The 18005-nt window shown below is 33.6% G+C and overlaps 1 protein-coding gene across 10 annotated transcripts in view; it reads right to left on the reverse strand.

Moving 5' to 3' along the window:
• Window positions 1–2804: 2804 nt before the first annotated feature.
• Window positions 2805–18005, reverse strand: part of LOC115878934 (pumilio homolog 2-like) — a 476089-nt gene continuing 460888 nt past the window's right edge. For 5 of the 10 annotated variants that reach the window (XM_030895648.1, XM_030895897.1, XM_030895575.1 and 2 more), the window contains 9 exons: window positions 17290–17608; window positions 13510–13653; window positions 12079–12272; window positions 11592–11827; window positions 9988–10222; window positions 9719–9919; window positions 8833–9022; window positions 8500–8668; window positions 2805–7755 (listed from right to left, as the gene is read on the reverse strand). In XM_030895648.1, coding sequence (XP_030751508.1) covers window positions 7506–7755; window positions 8500–8668; window positions 8833–9022; window positions 9719–9919; window positions 9988–10222; window positions 11592–11827; window positions 12079–12272; window positions 13510–13653; window positions 17290–17608 — 1938 coding nt within the window. In that variant the 3' untranslated portion in view covers window positions 2805–7505. The remainder of the gene's footprint in view (window positions 7756–8499; window positions 8669–8832; window positions 9023–9718; window positions 9920–9987; window positions 10223–11591; window positions 11828–12078; window positions 12273–13509; window positions 13654–17289; window positions 17609–18005) is intronic. The other 5 variants (XM_030895840.1, XM_030895757.1, XM_030895706.1 and 2 more) reach the window with 5 other exon arrangements.

Here is an 18005-nt window from a genome sequence, read left to right on the forward strand (position 1 = left end):
GATAATTTTAAAATTAAAGCGATTTCTATTTTAAAAAGTATATTTACATCTCTATACAGAACTTTTTAACGTATATTTAATGATTGTAATTGTTAATAAAATAAATAATAATGGTATATTACAAAATTAGAATGAGAAACGATGAAAATGAAAATTATTTAGTTACTGGAATGGTTAGGCACGATGTAAACATGTTTTAACTTGTGTTACCTTTAAAGTTATCAATATATTTCTATGTATGCATATGTAACTGCAAGTAGTACATTAAAATTTACATGTAATTTAAAGTTGAATATATTTTGATCTAGTGGGCCGACTGTGATGAATATTTAAGCAATTTGTAGCTAAGATATTTGACTTTTTAGATTATTTCTAAATTTTCAAATAAAAGTTTCCATTTGTTTACTATACGAGGGAACACAAAATGTTATTTTGGCGAAAGTTTTAAACACCCTGTAGAATAATTTAACAAAGTAAGGACTTTATCATCAAGGTGCATCTTCTCACGATAGTTTGTTTTTTGGTTCATCTCAATAGCTTTATTTTTATTGGAGATATTTATTTTAGAAGAAGACTAATATTTATTTATTGACTAATATTGTTAACTGTCTTCTTCAAAAGTGAATATCTCTAACAAAAATGAAGCTATTGGGATGAACCACACAAATAATTTAGCTACAAGTTGCTTAAAAAATCACCAAAATCAGCCCACTTGATCAAAAGATATTGAACTTTAAAATACAAAGTGTCTGTTTTTCATGCATTTATTTTATATAGTGAAAAATTTGTTGAGAAAGTACCAGAAATACACTTATATACATAAAATATATAATAAACTTTTAATTAGTAACGTTTGTTAATATAAAACATTAAATGGTGTATGTTATCCTTAAAATCTATGAGAATTGTAGTAACCAAACAGATGTCTGCATTTTTTTCCACACTTTTTTTATATTTATTTTTATTGGTACACTCGCCATTTTAATGAACATAACCTCTTCAGTTGATTAGTAATTATTGTGCAGGAATATATAAAAAAAATGAAATTTAAGTTAAATGTTAATCAGTACACGACATATAAATGCAACACCAATATTATTACTTACTAGTCGTTTTAGGCCCGCTTTATATCTCGACACTCTGTATAGTTTTCGAGATACCTGGCGGCCTAAAAAAATAAATATACCGTAGACACATATAGATTTTGTGGAATTCCAATGAGATAGAGAAAAATTAAAAGAAAAAAAAATGATAAAACTGTACAATCATTACATTTAACACTTTACACAATATATATTATGTATGTATGTAAATTCAATACTTTTTGTTGAATAATGTTCGTGCCATCGAGTTCTACAATACATTAAATTCCTCTAAGTCAAGTAATAACATGATTAAATTCTTCTAAGAATACAAGAAAGTTCTTTTATTTAACTTTGTTTCATACAACGATATTATTTGGCGGAGAAAATTTACTTAGAAAATTTTGAGTAATACCCCTAATACAAAAAAGTCTTTAAAATAAATCAAAAGTACCTTTCAGTTCACCAGTAAGTCTCATTCAGAACTTTTATAGTTATTTATATAAGTTATTTAGTATTTTGATATATCGAAAATCTGGTCCCCGATTGACTGGTTAAAAAATGATGGCGGGAAGTTTAAATTTTACAAAACGAACCGCGATTTTGCCGCGAGTAATAAACAAATTAACAACCTGTATAGTCTAATAGGTAGCAACGTTTTCGAGAGAGAATTTTCGATTGACTGGTTAAAAAATGATGGGGGGAAGTTTAAATTTTACAAAACGAACCGCGATTTTGCCGCGAGTAATAAACAAATTAACAACCTGTATAGTCTAATAGGTAGCAACGTTTTCGAGAGAGAATTTTAAAATATATCTTTTGCTGTGATCTCTGGAACAGCGTGCGGGCCGTCTAGCTGCCGGTAGATGTTGCGTTCACTACTGCGCATTGTAATGAAGATCCTATATTTTTTATTTAGTCCGTTAAATTCTAGCATTATATATTTTTTTATCAAATAGTTTTTACGTATTTTTTTTTATTGAAAAAAACTCCTACACACCATACATGTTTTAAACATATTTTAAGCAGTTTTAAACTTCACTAGCCAATAACAACATTTTAGAAAAAAATTAAATTTAAATTAAAGACTTTTATGTAAAGATCTACAAACATTTATTTTCCAGAATTAAGTAAATTTTCTTCGCCAAAAATACCGCATAGTCCGTCCCTGGCATGTCCGCGCGAATTCTCTTAAAATTCCAAATAATACTTCACCATATTATTTACAAAAAAACTCGTGAAATTTTACAAATTACAAATTATACATAGGTCTTTTGTCTTATCGATTTTTTTTATACAAACTATAGGTCCTTTTTTCCTTTAAATTAATATATATGTACAGGGTCAAGTCGTATTATACAATTTATTTTTTAATTAATAATAACAATAGTCGGAAAGAAACAAAACTCTTTACAAACTTTGCTTGTTCTAAAAACGAAAAGGTGGTTGATTAGTTTTTTTTTACAATATGTACCGATCAGTTAAAATTATATAAATTTACAAATTCTATGTTACAAATAAAACATATCTATACAGGGTGTTTCAAAAAACATGTGCCATCTCTCGTGGGGTAATTCATAAATGTAAAAATATGGTTTATTTTTTATATCAACATAGGTGCGATTCTGCTTTGTTTCGTAGATACAGGAGATTAAGAAAATTAAAACTGAAAAAAAAATAAAACTTTAACCCCCTGTAGCTACGAAACAAAGCGAAATCGGACCTATACATATAAAAAAAATCTTATTTTTACGTGAGGAATCTCCCCACTAGAGATAGCACATGTTTTTTGAAACACCCTGTATATAATCATATAAATTCTCAGCCTTTTCGCGACGCACTGGGCCAGAATCATATAAAATCGAACCAAAAAAGTGTTTTTACTTTAAAACTAAGTTTTGATTAGGTTTAATTTTAAACGTGCTCTAGTTGTATCTACACAGGCTAAAATTGTTTAAAATGTACAAGTCAAGTAAAATAAAGATTTCAATACACAACCCTTATAAGAAATAACCACAGCACTATTGGCACACGCCTTTTTTTGATTTTTACATCAATTTATTTTCACGTATAATCTATAGGAATAAGTACTTTACAAAAATCTACAATTCTTTACATAACCCTTTTTTGGTTCATTTTACATGACCTGGCAACCAATAACGCGTTTCAATAATTATAATTAAAAATCTAGATAGAATTCAGAACGTTTCAGGGTTGCCAGTTGTATTATACCTCTTTTATTTAGTCTAATAAGTAATACACCCATAAAGCTAGTAAAGACTATTAAAAAAAATATATTAATGCATACGAGAGAGGAAAAGACAAAATAAAAAGCGGCATACAGCGTTGCCGCTCCGTGTGTGAAATACCATAATAAACGACGATAATATAAGCTATTTAATAATGCTCAAATATGTTAGACAGTTGCTTGAAAACTTGGAATAAAATATCTGCAGTCACCTCTTTTCAAATATCATAGAAATAAATATCTATTCATTGGTTTGTTCAGAAATAGTAATCGTATTTTAAATGTTAAAGCTTCATTCTAAAACTATGCAGTGTCATGGGCTACACGCCATAGAACCAATAACATTTGGACTAAATTCAAACTAACTACTATGATTGTTTTTGTAGTTTCGCCAGTGAGATAACGTAGTTCTGTGACCTACGCTTAATAAGAATCTATTACACATGTAATAAAATAAGTAACTAATTGTAGAAATTAAAGATCCAACCCTAGATGCAACATTTTCGTAAACGCTTACTTGGGTGGTTTGAGATTTTGATGCAAAATCCGGCAATACCGCATAGAAGAAATGTACCAACCCAACTTTTTTCTCTTTTTAATATGCATTTGATTTTCCATTATGCTGTATCCAGACCACGCTTCTATACACTAGCCTTATAGGAGTATTGCTCATTTTACATGATCACAACTAAAGCTAATACAACTAGTAACTCGCTAAAACGCCTAAATACCCCAAAAAAAATCATCTTCCTAACCGACAAAAACTGGCAACCGCGCGTGAAGTATCTCTCGAAAATTAACAGAACCCTTACTACCCTTATCGATATCGCATCATAATCTCTCGATTCAAAACGCCCCTTACTAGTTAAATCTGTCAAAGTCCCTACAAACTTTTACTATCGAAAGCGATACGGGAGATCGCGTCAATACGTCAAATACGATAAATGTCAGCTAAACCTACTTGTAAATGCAACCTTAAGTGCTCTGAGTGGGATATTATTAAACGTGCTTACAGAGAATACGTTTTTTTTTTAAATTTTACAGTGAAATGAAGTTAAAAATCAAGCCGGCAGTATTCTAGTGTCTCTATTGGATTGAAACGCCATTAAAACCTTCTAGTAAGCGAGTTCAGAATGTACTAAAAACGTTATATTCTAAAGGTACGTGCACATCTATCGGGATCGGACGGCACGGTACTGTATACACAAAAGTATTTGAATTTTTGTTAAAATGAATTTTCTCTGTCTATTCTTATAAGGTATATACAGGGTGTTCCATTTCGGTTGAAATCATATCCGTTATAAGTGAAGCTAGAATGGGGTTTGTACAAACCTGCCCCACTTTTTTTATTAAACAGAAGATGTTGTAAAGGAAATGTTTATAGCCCTCTTCGTTTCTGAACTACAGGGTCTTTTTTATAAGTTTGCAATATAAGACACCCCCGGAGAACTTTTTACGTAGAATACAGTGGCGTAGTCACTTATTCCATGAAAAGAATATTTTTGAAGATATGAACTAATGATTCGGTACGATCCCGTTCGATGTGAACCTACCTTTAACCAACCATTTTTTAATCAATTCGGCCAATAGAAACCATACAGAACACTGAAAAATGCGGTAAAATTCTATAAAACATTGAAAATAAGGAAAAATTTACACAATTTTGACAATCTTACTAGTTTTTTTTTGGAAAAAAATGAAAAACGACGATCAAGAATAATTTTACTTCCTGAGGTCTATATCACAATATATTTAAAAGGTATCGACACGTAAAAGGTGCAAGTATGTGAGTTTAAGACAATAAGAGACGGAGATATACAGAGGATATCGCAATTATCTTGGTCAATTCATTTTTAATAATTAATATTCAAAGTTTAATAAGCCAACGCCTAAAGAACGACTTTTAAAACTTCAATTAACGTTAGAGCAAGTTTGCACAGGGTGTCCCTGAAATAAGTGGAAGTATTTTAAGGGGGTTGTAATTGTGAACAAAAAGAACCGTATTTTACCTATTTGCTATTTTAAAATAATTTAAAATAAATGAGTATTTACAGCGCATTTTTTTCTAAAATTTCAGTAATACAATTAAATAACATAATTTCTGTAATTTATCATGTAGAAAAGTAAAAATACTGTGCATTTATAAAAACACACAAATATACAAAACGTGGATACCATAAGAATTGACAACAATTCAAGGCCATCAAGAAGTTTCAGGAGGAAGAACTTGTGGCATTAAAAACTTTAAAAAAAAATTCTAAAAATGTAAGAAGGAAAAAATGTAAAATTTTCAACATTTTTTTGTATGATTTTGGAGTCTTAAATTTAAAATAATTACACCTATTCAAGACACACCTTGTATACTAAACTCGGAAACAGACCAAGATAACAATATCGCGCATATAGTATTAAATACCGGGAAATTTTAGTTTCAATCTTCACCGTGTTTTATATAAGTTAATATAAGTCTAAAAATGACTATATATACAATTTTATCCATTTAATAGTTAGTTATTATATAAGTTTATTTTATTTAAACCATGGTTATGTCATGGTGAAAAATTCTGAGATTCCGAAAACTAAGAAATATTTTTCCTAAACAAACAGCCGTCAAATAGAAAGAAAAAAAAAGGAAAAATTAAATTAAAATTACTTACTATAAATAAAAAGAAACCTACTAAAAGTGTTTGATAATAAATAAAGAGCGTTGATGCCAAACCTCTAAGCTACGTATTATCAGGGCACTCGCGTTTTCTTCTTCAAATTCATTATGAAACGAAAAAAAAACAGTGTCATAGTACCCTTTTAACTGGCTATTTTATACGAAAAAACCTACCAAAGCAGTCGAATGAATAAAATTAAAATATATACGCTTAAATTCAAGTCTATATAATGAATCTAAAACTTTTCAAAAATTATTTGATGAAAAGTTTAAAAACTCTTTAGGTTAGTTAAAAACCATCGAATTAATGATAAAACGAAAAAAAAGCTCCTAAATGAAAAAAAAATATTATATATAAGTTACAACTATAATACACAGAAAAAAAAAAGAATTGGTCCGCCTCTGGAATAACGAGCCGCCTCTGCGTCACTAGTCTGTTAAAATGTGCGCAGAGAAAACGGCCCAAAAATCCAGTGGCAGCTGTACATATTATATACCTCCTAACTAGCAAAGCTAACATTAAAACTTATAAGCTAAACCATTATATATATAAAGTAAAAAGTCACTCTCTAAAAAAATTGATGAATTAACAAAAAAATATTCGTTAAAATAAAGATTTTAAATGAAAGAATACTGGAAAGGCGCATTTTTTCCGGGCCAGAGTACTCAACAGGGCGATGTATAGTCTATTTCACTAAAGATGACTTCATTCAGGTCATAAAGTTCATAACTTTTTGGTACAACAAAAAATATATCATTACCTTAAGTGATTGATAGAACATCTTTTTTAGATCGCTCAAATTTTGTTTGAAATATCCAATAATAACGTTATTCTTTCATATTAAAAGTGTACTAAATGTCGTACAAAAATGAATGCGATCACATCCTTTAACTAACTTGGTTAACTTTTGCTTGTAATGTACAATTTGTAATATTCTTTCATTTTAAAAATGTACTAAATATAGTACAAACATGTTAGAAAATACCATCCCTTGAGGTAACTCTCATGTGTCAAGTATTACGCATATAACCTTTTAATTGAAACACAAAAGTGAGGCAAAGATAGAATATAACACAATCTTGTGTTATTTTGTATTTGTACAAAAAATTGAAACCATCATCTTTTGTGAAATAAACTATAGTCTACTCATATTAAATATTCGTTAATACCTGTTCATTCCTACAATCACCCTGTAGGACATTTTAATTAAAAAGAAAATAATTAAAAGAAGTTTAAAACTGTCAGTACCAAATGCAAATATTATAAGACACTTCAAATTCTTCTATTTTGCAGTGCAGAAAGAGACTGACCATGTAAATTAAAAATATAGGTGTGTGTATGCCTTTAGAATATTTGCATTCCTTACTATAATGACGTAAGTCTGGCCAAGATCTCTCAAATAGCGCTCAAAAAACATTATTATGTATCATTCATTTCAAAAAATGCTTTCATTTAGCTTTTCTGCGTCGTCTGCAGCGCAAATCATCCGTTTTGAATTGGATAGGTTATGTTTTACAAAACGCCATTGGTCGGGGGTCCTATGGGACCCAATTCGCCACCAATAGAAATAGAGCCTGGTGCTTTCATGAAATACTTCTCCAGTTTTGCTATGATGTGTTTGCCGTACGTATATTTACGTAAGGAGTTCAGATGCGGTCTTATTTTGTGCATCAGAACCTTTCTTTGCGTTGGTTCACTCACGTCGATCATTTTTTGAACTACATAGTTCGCGTACTGGTCTTTCATCATGACGTGTAAGGCACTGAAAAAGAAAAATAAATAAATAAAATAGTACAAATTGTTGTGGTCTAATTTGTAAAGCAGGGTTTCATCAAATTTGTCAATGAGAAGTTGAACAAATTAGGCAAAGAAAATAAATACCTTCTACTCTGGGTGCCAGCCAACCAAGGGATGGAAGGTAATGAAATAGGAAACCGTCTAGCTAGTAAAGGAGCGAACACTCCACAAACTGGACAAGAACCGTTCTGCTTTTCAAGTGGAAATCAACTTAAAGCAGAACTAAGAATCCAAAACCTGGAATGGGAATCCTAGGACCTAGAGGTCTAGGACACTCAAAGTAGTTTCTCAGGACTTGCGACTGAGAAAAACAAAAGATTTTCCTTGGTTTAAGTAAGAACAATCTTCGGATTGTCACGGGGTTTTTAACAGGATACTGTCTCCTGTCGAGACGACAACCATTCGTGTCATAAACTTTGGTATGACTGATATCAGAGATGGTTAACAAATCTCTGTAAAACTGTCTCAGATACTGGCTTTTGTAAAAGCCCTGAAACTACATGATGATTGAAAACTCACGAAAGGGGGCACAATAGTTTTATAAGGTCGCGGTGATTAACCTCCCATATAGATGTGGTGTTATCTTCTAAAATATCATCAAACTGCTCTCACCAGCAAAAATGTTAACACATATTTTTGGTGTCCAACGTGGGGCAAAACTACGATAGTGGACCGTTCCATAGATAATTCTAACATAATAAAGACTTACTTGTCGTTAAATCCGCAGACTTCTTCTATTAGCAAGGCTCTTTCAGCCCTTGTAGCGTGAGTAACACACTTTTCTACAACGTTGCTGGCAAACTTGTGTTGGCTCAGAACTAAAACTTTTCCTCTAACGCTGTTGATTAACTGCGACTTATCCTCAGGTTTTCCATGTTCTGAAACCAAGAAAAGTTGTTAATAATTTAATAAAATATAGTAGAATCCAGTTGAATATTTAAGAGTAATATACCATTGTAATACTTATAGATTGTTAGTATCATTATATTTCTTAAGAGTATTTTAATAGTAGTGTAAAAAATAACAAAAAAAAATATATTACCTAGTACATGTTGGATTACATAGTTGCCGAATTGGTCTTGAATGAGCTGGTCAGTATGCTGATGTAGTTCGGCCAAGATAGGAGCTGTTTGTTCGGGTGTACAGTGTTCCAGAATGCGTTGAATTACCCGGCATCCATACGGGTGGGTAGAAAGTGTGTAGACTTGTCCAGAAAACGACGAAATTATAAACTATAAACACGTAAAAATGAGTAAAAATAGTGACACTGAATTGCAACTAAACACTAAGAAAACTTAAATACAGTGGAGCATTTTATGTTAAAACATAGCCAAAAATATTTTGTAGCTTCTTTCGCGTTAACATAAAAAACTTATTTGGAGGCACAAAGCTTTATTTAGAATCTCCAAACTTTGTTCCCAAATTGAAACCAAACTTTGTTCCTCTAATTTGAATTTCAGCAATCAGAACGTCAAAATTAGTGGTAATAATTTTTAATTAGTAGAAAAAGTTAAGAAAACCAAACCAAACCAAGCTAATTATTAGGCTTTCTCTATGGATACAACATACTACTTCCTAGGATATCCTATTAATTTTAACCGATTTTTTTAGACATTGTGAAAGATCGTAAACATTTAAGTATAAAGTTTAATTGAAACCACTAATTTTTTCCACTAATTTCGTCAGGGTCGTGAGTTAGTGCCCCACGTTGGGCACCAATAATGCGACAGTTTTAAAATGTGAAAAAAAGTCCAATAAATACAATCTTGTTTTAAATAATCACCTTTAAATTAATAAGAAATAAACTATAATTAACTAAATAACTGTAAAAATAGATAACTCCCGGGTTCTCTGAAGTTATGGCTAGTTTTAAGACAAAAATACTCTATAGTATCAAATAAATACGCCTTAGATTAAATGTTGCTTACTTGTAGCGCATTCGGATCTACACATTCAATACATTTCTGTACCACATGGTTGCCATTCTGATCTTTCACGCATTTTAGAACATGTCCATCCAGTTCCCGTACTATTTCCTGTTGCTGTTCTGGCGGAATAGACTCCAGAGCTTTTTGTATTACGCGGCAACCATACATTTGTAAAGCTAAGGGCAAAACATGTCCTCTAACCTATAAAAAAAAGATTAACCAAAATGTAGGTACAGTCTTAATCAAAAATCGTTCTTTTTGAAACATACCTTTTGGGCTAATGTTGTCTTCTGTTCAGGCGTGCCAAATTCAAAGAATTTCTGAATTACATAGTTGCCAAACACGTCAGTCATGAGGTTGTAAGCAGCGGAAAGAATTTCATTAAAGACCATCTGTTTCTCTGAGGCGGTCGCTCTTTCCAGTTTCTGTTGAATAAATCTAGAACCGTGCTGATCCTGAGAGAACTCGACAATGTGATTGGCTAAATCTCTGGAAATTAAAAAACTTTATTAAAATACGTATAAAATTGTTTTTCAGCCTTAGACTGGACGGACACAGAAAGAGCAAAACTATTCTATTCAAAAACGTTTTTGTCTTTTATACATTATGTTTCAAACGGAAGCGAAATGTTTTATTTGCAATCAAATAAGCACTGCTGCAGGTACAACACAGGTTGTGACTAAAGATGAGCAGGGATAGAAGGCAATGAAAATGCAAACGATCTAGCTAGAAAAAGAGCGAACACCCCACTAACTGGACCAGAACCGTTCCGCTTCCCAAGTGGAAACCAACTTAAAGTGGAACTCAAGAACCTGGAAAACTCCATCCGCAACCTGGAATGGAAATCCTCCAACAGTATAGGACACTTAAATTTCTCAGGACTTCCGACCAAGCAAAATCAAACATTTTTCTTGATTTAAGTAAGAACAATCTTCGGATTGTCACGGGGCTTTTAACAAGACACCGTCTCCTCAACGAACACATCAGAAGATTGAAGCTAAGAAACAACGATGATGGGGAAAATGGGGAAACACCAGAATAGAGGTGTGTAGTTCTTGAACGAACTAGTTCCAATAACTATTCCGACCCCGGAATGAAAGGAACTAGTTCCCGGTTTCTCACAGAACTAGTTTCTCAGGACCTATTCCGGGATCGAGACTGTGACCGATATATAATATTATGCGACGGCGACGGATCGGCCAGCGCGATCGTAGCTCGATGCTAGGCACAAGTGGGGAGTGCCAGCCGTATGTTATCGGATCCGGACCTAGAGAAACTAAATAAAAGACTAGTTTACATACGGATCGGCCAGCACGGCCGTAGCCCGATGCTAGGCGGGAGTGGAGAGTGCCAGCCGTATGTTACCTGTCCCAGACCGAAAGGACTAAGATGAAGTAGAGGAACTAATTAAAAGAATAGTTCACTGGAATCTATTCAGTCGGCAGATCCGAGATATAATACAAGGCGGCGACGATGGATTCGGCCTTGTCTATTGCAACAGCCAGCGTAATTACCACAGAAAATTGTCGTGGATACTGTTTTTGATTTTTAGTTTGTTCTTTGAATATTTTATGGAAATGTTTCACTTGAGGTCCCTAAAATTAAGAAATATCTTATAAAACGAAGTAGATATTCTAAATTTTCAGACAAAACAAAAAGCTTGAAGTGAAAAAAAATGCAATTTTCCGTAAAATGTTCGTATTATTTGCTCCAATTGATTTGTGATATAGTTTTTTATACTCTGATTAAAGTTTTTTTTTTATTTTTTTATCGGCAATAAAACTACATCACATGAAAATACATTTAGCCAAAAACGTTTTTGACTAAAACTGTTTTGCTCTCCCTGTATACGTCTAGGCTTAGTAGTATTTACCTCAATTGCAAGTTTGGATATCTGTTATTCCTGAAATCTTCCAAAAGTCTTGATCTACCCTGTGGTGTTTTATCTAGTGTGCTAGGAACGGATGTGAGAGAAGAATTTATTTTTGTAAATAAGGAGTTTGTAGAACCAAACATTGTGGTGGCATTTAACCCAGCGGCCACCGAGTTGCGATACTTAGCTTCAGCCCCCGGAGCAGCTGATAGTACCTGAAAAGAATCATTGATTACCTAAGGAGAAATAAGAAAGAAAGCATTAGAGAAATTTTACATAATATATTATCATACAAAATTCGCAAAAATTAGAACCTAAAACTTAATTTTATCAAAAAGAATTTGAAAGTCGCCTTTTACTAGGTACTACAGAGCTCCGTATTGAGATTGCTGCGGTCTTAAAAAAATAAATTTATTGCGAATTTTGAACAACGTTAATTAATACTAATAATAATAAAAAAATAGATATAAATAAAAGAAAAACTTACTCTAGAGTTAACTAATCCCCCAAGTTGCAATGGTGCAGGCGGTGGTGTCAAACTTCCTGCTAATGGGCTGGGACTGCTGCCTATGTTGTACGATGTAGTCCATTTCTGTCTGTAGTCCAGCGAAGGTGAAAATGCTGAGGTATTTCTGTCGAAGGAATCTCTCCGACCTGTTGTAGTTGTATTTAGTCCTAATCCTGAAAAAAATAAATAAAAAAGCACGTATATAAATGTATGCGACAGTTACAAAACAAAAACAATAAACAATTTGGTGCATAGTATTGATTATTTACATTCGATTCATTGTATTATTTGTGTTAGCTTGGGGAGCTTATTATAAACATTATATACATAAATAGGAATTATTAGTTGTTTAAGGCTAGGTCTCACTTTTCAGTTTTACTGAAGCAGTAAAACTGAGCAGTATTCAGAATCACTGAAACTGACTGAAAAAGGTACTTGTGTTCAGACGTTTCATTCAGTTGGTCCAGATATCTTTCGTTGATGTTGTAGAGGAGGTGTTCATTGAGGAGACAGTGTCCTGTTCAAGGAAAATATTTGATTTTTCTCGGCCGAAAGTTCTGAGAAATTTCTTGGAGTGTCTTAGACCGGTGGAGTATTGTCATTCCAGGTTATGGATGGAGTTTTCCAGGTTTTTAAGTTCCGCGTGAAGTTAGTATCCACTACGGAAGCAGAACGGTTCTGGTCCAGTTAGTAGAGCGTTCGTTACTTTTCTAGCTAGATTGTTTGCTTTTTAATTATCTTCTATCCCGTGGTGGGCTGGCATTTAAAGTAGGAGAACTTTATTATCTTTGCCTAATTTGTTCAGTTTCTTTAGGCCTTCTTTGACCAACTTCGAATTGAGGGTTACTGAGTTGATCACTTTTAATACTGCTCGACTCTCGGATACGACGGCTATTTCTTGTTTCCGATAGTTCCTATCTAAGATAGTTGTACGCATCTTTCGATAGCGTAGATTTCTGCATGAAGGATGCTGGGTAGGTGCCTATTGGTTCGGAATATTTAGTCTTCGGCCAAAATACTCCTATCCCTGCCTCTGCCTTGGTTTTGGAAGCATCAGTATACCATGTTATAGTATTGTCTTTTAACTGCTGAGCAAACGTTTCTCTCTTTTTTTTTCATCCTCAAAATGTAGCTACAAGCAATTCCTGAATTTCGTTGTATACCTCCAAATAAATGCTGAGAAGCAGCATTTAATGTTGGTAGTGGAGATCTTAAGGAGAAGGTTGAATTAACGCTTTTTTGGGCATTTTATACTTACAAGATCAACGAAAGATGTCTAGAGGCCAACTGAAAATATCAAACTAGTAAAATAAAACGTTTATTGAACAAAACCGTTTATCATCTTTCAGTATCAGACTGGTAAGAACCCGCCTTAAGTGATATGACGTGATGATTATTAGGGTTAGTTACCTGAATGAAGCTGTGACGTGGCTTGCTGCTGTTGCTGCTGCGCAGTAGACCCGATCGCGCCCAGCTGCGACGATCCGCCGAACGGAGCGGCAGACGGAGGGAGGGCGGGAAACAGACCCGACCCGGCCACGCCCTGAGCCACGCCTACAGATAGCAGAGCACCAATGGTTAGTCGATTAGTGGCGGAAAGTGGGCGTGCGTAAGGATATGCATTTGATACAGTGAAACTCCCTCAACTCGGACATTTTTCCTAATTTTACGACCGTGTTTACTATTGTTTCCAAAAGAGTCTTGAAAACTTGTAAAAAATAGCCGAAAATAGGAAATGTTACGACTTTTTTTCTTACATATACTCATGAAATTTGTCGATTTTGGTCAAGTCACCGATTTGATAAAACTACTGTTATTTGCTTAAAATTTATATTAATTAATTAATAATTTTTCGTCATACTATATTGTTATATTATTATAACATAAGCAAAATCAGAATGGAAAAGATGCATATAACGTCCGCCGGACGTTATCATAACGGCCGGCGGCCGTTAAGTTTCTAAGGTAATCGTAACGTCTGTCACCTGCAACAATGACTATTTATTGTCAGTTGGACTTTTCAAAAATTGGGAAAATAGACCATAGCGAGATGTCGCGAGAAATTCCGTTGGAAATACAGGAGGAAGCGGCTGCGGCTACTCAAAATTTACTTCCGACTATAACCAGAGAGATATCAGCAGGAATATGACAATTTTTTGAAGTGGCGGCAGGATAGAAGTATAAACAGCGTAAATGAAGCGGTATTGCTGGCTTATGCTAAAAGAATGTCTGAAATGTATTCTCCTACATCACTGTGGACAAAGATATCCATGCTGAAGCTTGCGTTGAGAGTATATGAAAACATCGACATATCAAGGTAAAAGCCATTATATTCTTCGATATTTAATCATACTCATCTAAATTATATTTGTTCATAGATTTGGTAAACTGTTCATGTTTCTGAGGCGCAAAAACGAAGGTTATTCACCAAAAAAATAGCCAAAGTTCTGTCGGAGAATGACATAAATAATTTTCTACTGGATGCCGATGATTACACCTGGTTACTCGAAAAATTGTATTGGTGCTTGGTATTCTTGGAGCTTGTAGGCGCAGCGAGCTTTGGTCACTCACAGTTGATGATTTCGAAGATTCGGAGAAAAATATTCTTGTCTCATTAAGAAATACTAAAAATAAGAAAGATAGGAAATTTCTTATTCCAAAAACGGGCCTTCCGTTTGATGCCTATGGTTTATACAAAAATACATCAACCTGCGTCCTCGTAACTTTGACAATCCAAAATTTTTCATTGGTTACAAGAAAGGCAAGTGTGTTAAGCAAATCGTCGGTATACATACCATCGGGAGCGTACCGCAGAAAATTGCAAAATTTTTGAACTTGGAGAATCCAGAACGTTATACAGGGCATTCATTTCGTAGATCATCAGCAACCATGCTCGCCGAAAATGGTGGTGATTTACTATCGCTAAAGGAGCTAGGAGGATGGGAGTCTTCAACAGTGGCAGAAACTTACATAGAAAATCAGTTTCCAAAAGAATGAAAATAACAAATCAACTTTTTCATGATAGCTCCAAAAATAATGTGTCTTTAGTGGATACAAATATTTGCCATTCTTCAGTAGCATCATCTTCTTCTATAAAATCTGTAAATCCCTGGGAAGGATTACAGATTTCTAAGAACAACAAGTGCACTTTTAATTTCCATGTTCATTATCATGAAAAATGAATTTTAGTATAAGACATTATGTATTTTTTATCCTTACTTGTGTTATTGTTCAATAAAATTTGTTATTAAATAGTAGTGTTTATTGCTCTAAAAAATCTGCAGTATGACGAAAAATCTAGAACGCAACACGGCCGATAACAAATAACGGCCTTGGCTGCTTATGATCCTCGGCTATCGCCTCGGATCACAAACTTCAGCCCGGCCGTTATTTGTTGTTTATCGGCCTTATTACGTTAATAACTATATATTTAAAATGCTTATAATTTTACAACCATGCTTATGACTTTTTTAAGGGCCTTGAGATTCAAGTTACAGAAGTTTCACTGTATCTATAATAGGGTAGTTAGGATAGAGTGAATATGGATGATGATACCAGTAAAATATATAGATAATTGTAAAATACTCTAGCTTGTTTATAAAATAAAAAATGTATAGCATATATAAAATAAACTTAAAAAAAGTCTAAAATAGAATGAAAATATATATGATAAAATAAAATTATAATAGTAGCAGACAATATCAACAACACATGCATGGTACAAAATTCTTGAAAAAATTAATCAGATCAAAAAAAAATAAAATTATATGACAAAGAGAAAAGATTAATATTATGATGTGATAAACACAGATGATTGTGTCAGTTAATTTCTGATAATATACAAATACTACAAACAAACAAAAAAAAATCCGAAGAAAAGTAAATTCAGAAGAAAGCAATATTCATATAACCATAAAAATGAGATATTATTAAAGTTTATATCTTAATAGATTCAACTTTCAATATTTTTGTAAAGACTGAAACTAAGCTTAATAAAGAGCAAAACATTTAAAAGCATAATAATCGTATGTGACAATATTTACACAAAAATTTTATACAGGCAATATAATTACAGGTACACAATTTAGGCTTGACGTGTAGCTTGAAACAACATTCAAAATTTCATGATTATTTAAAACAGAGTATTACTGTACTTAGATTGGCATGTCGCTCTTAATAAGAATGACATAATTTGCTTACCTATTTGCATTAAACAAGAAATTGTAGTAATTTTCTTCTACCAATTAAAATCTTGTAAAATATTATAAATGAATTAATTATAATCCACGTAATATTAACATAAACATTTCTATAATTTATACAGTCCATGTGCGTTTATGAAGGGATTTTATAGACAACCTAACTATAAGCGATACCAATTAAACTTTTAGTTACATAATCGAGGGCGCGATTTTTAAATTAATTGTTGCCAACCATGGACATTTTCGGCGGCGGGCTGACTAACTGGAATTTAAATCTCCCGCTGGGGACTCAGGTGGTAGCTCTGCTGCAAAAATTGTGAAGCTGCCACATTTATTTATTTATTTCCTGACATTGTTTTTCGTTTCGACACTCTAGTTTTGTATTACGAGTTTGAGTTTTTTTTTTGAAGTTGAACATTGTTCTTTTTAAAACCTCTTTTAGTGCGAAGTATACAAGATACCTTAATAGCCGTTAGTGGTAGTAATTTTCAATTAGTAGAAAAATTTAACAAACTTTTAACTTTTTCCATTAATTGTTCAAATTCATTCAAAATTTCTGAGTAATATCTAATAATGTTAGTGTAGTGTAGTGTGTAGTCATACGGTGCAGCGTAATTTTGAGTAGTTTTGCGCTTAAAAGACTTACAAAGTTAAAAAAAATAGTTTTAATCATATGTTGACTGAGTCTGATAATTTTGAATACTGTTCCAATGTTATACACGTCAAGCATTTCCGACATTAAAGAATGAATCATCCAAGAAAAAGCCACGAGTGCCGTGCCAGCTATAATGTCTCTCTCATAATCAACAAGTTTCGCGCGAGCTGTTTATCCTCACCACTACACTGCTCATTACTATACAACTATAAAATATAAACAATCTATAAAAATATAATAACCAGAGACGCAAGAGAGACAAACGATGACGCTCGTGGCTCCTTCTTTACCCTGATTCGTACAACTCTACACCGCCTTTAAACTCGTACTCACCTCCCAAAGTGGTTCCATTCACCGAAGTACTAACTCCAGCTGCAGCAGCCGCCGCAGCCGCGCCGTACAGTCCCTGCGCGGCACCCGCAGCTGCGCCGTACAGCGAAGCCGCAGCCGCGCTCTGCGCCGCACGACCTTGCGCTGCGCCGGGCGGTTGAACCAGTACGGGCGCGGCCGGGCTTACGAGGCGCATCGGCGCGTGGCCGTTGCGCATCGCCGCAGCCGCCGCGGCCGCTGCGCCTTGGGCAACGAGGATCGGAGCGGCGCCCTGCTCGTAGTAGGCGGCGGGCACGATGTAGCTGCCGGCTGGGACTCCCGGCTGTAAGGGGATACAGAGAAATGTTTGGTTAGGTATATATGTACAGAAGAATATACAGATATCTATGAACATTAATCGTTATTAATAAATACAAATAAACGGTGTAATTAGCGTTGTAAAATGCTCGAGAATCTATTTTTTGATTATGTTCTCAGAGAATAAATGAGCAAATGTCCAAAACTTATAATTAGCGTAAAGAACAGAGCTTGGAAAATTAGAGAGTTACGTTTTCGATTTTATTCTGAATTTTCTCGTGTTTTCTTATTATTGTGGAAAAAACATGAGCATTTTCAGAACATTTAGAACAAAAAGAGAAAAAATCTGAAAAGGAAGAGGTATACAGAACACTATTGCAGAGTAACTTCCAACACTACATCCTGAAAGAAGAAGGCTGTTC

This window comes from Sitophilus oryzae, unplaced genomic scaffold (genome assembly GCF_002938485.1).
Source record: "Sitophilus oryzae breed Bouriz unplaced genomic scaffold, Soryzae_2.0 scaffold_1000_pilon_pilon, whole genome shotgun sequence".
Classification (NCBI taxonomy): domain Eukaryota; kingdom Metazoa; phylum Arthropoda; class Insecta; order Coleoptera; family Curculionidae; genus Sitophilus; species Sitophilus oryzae.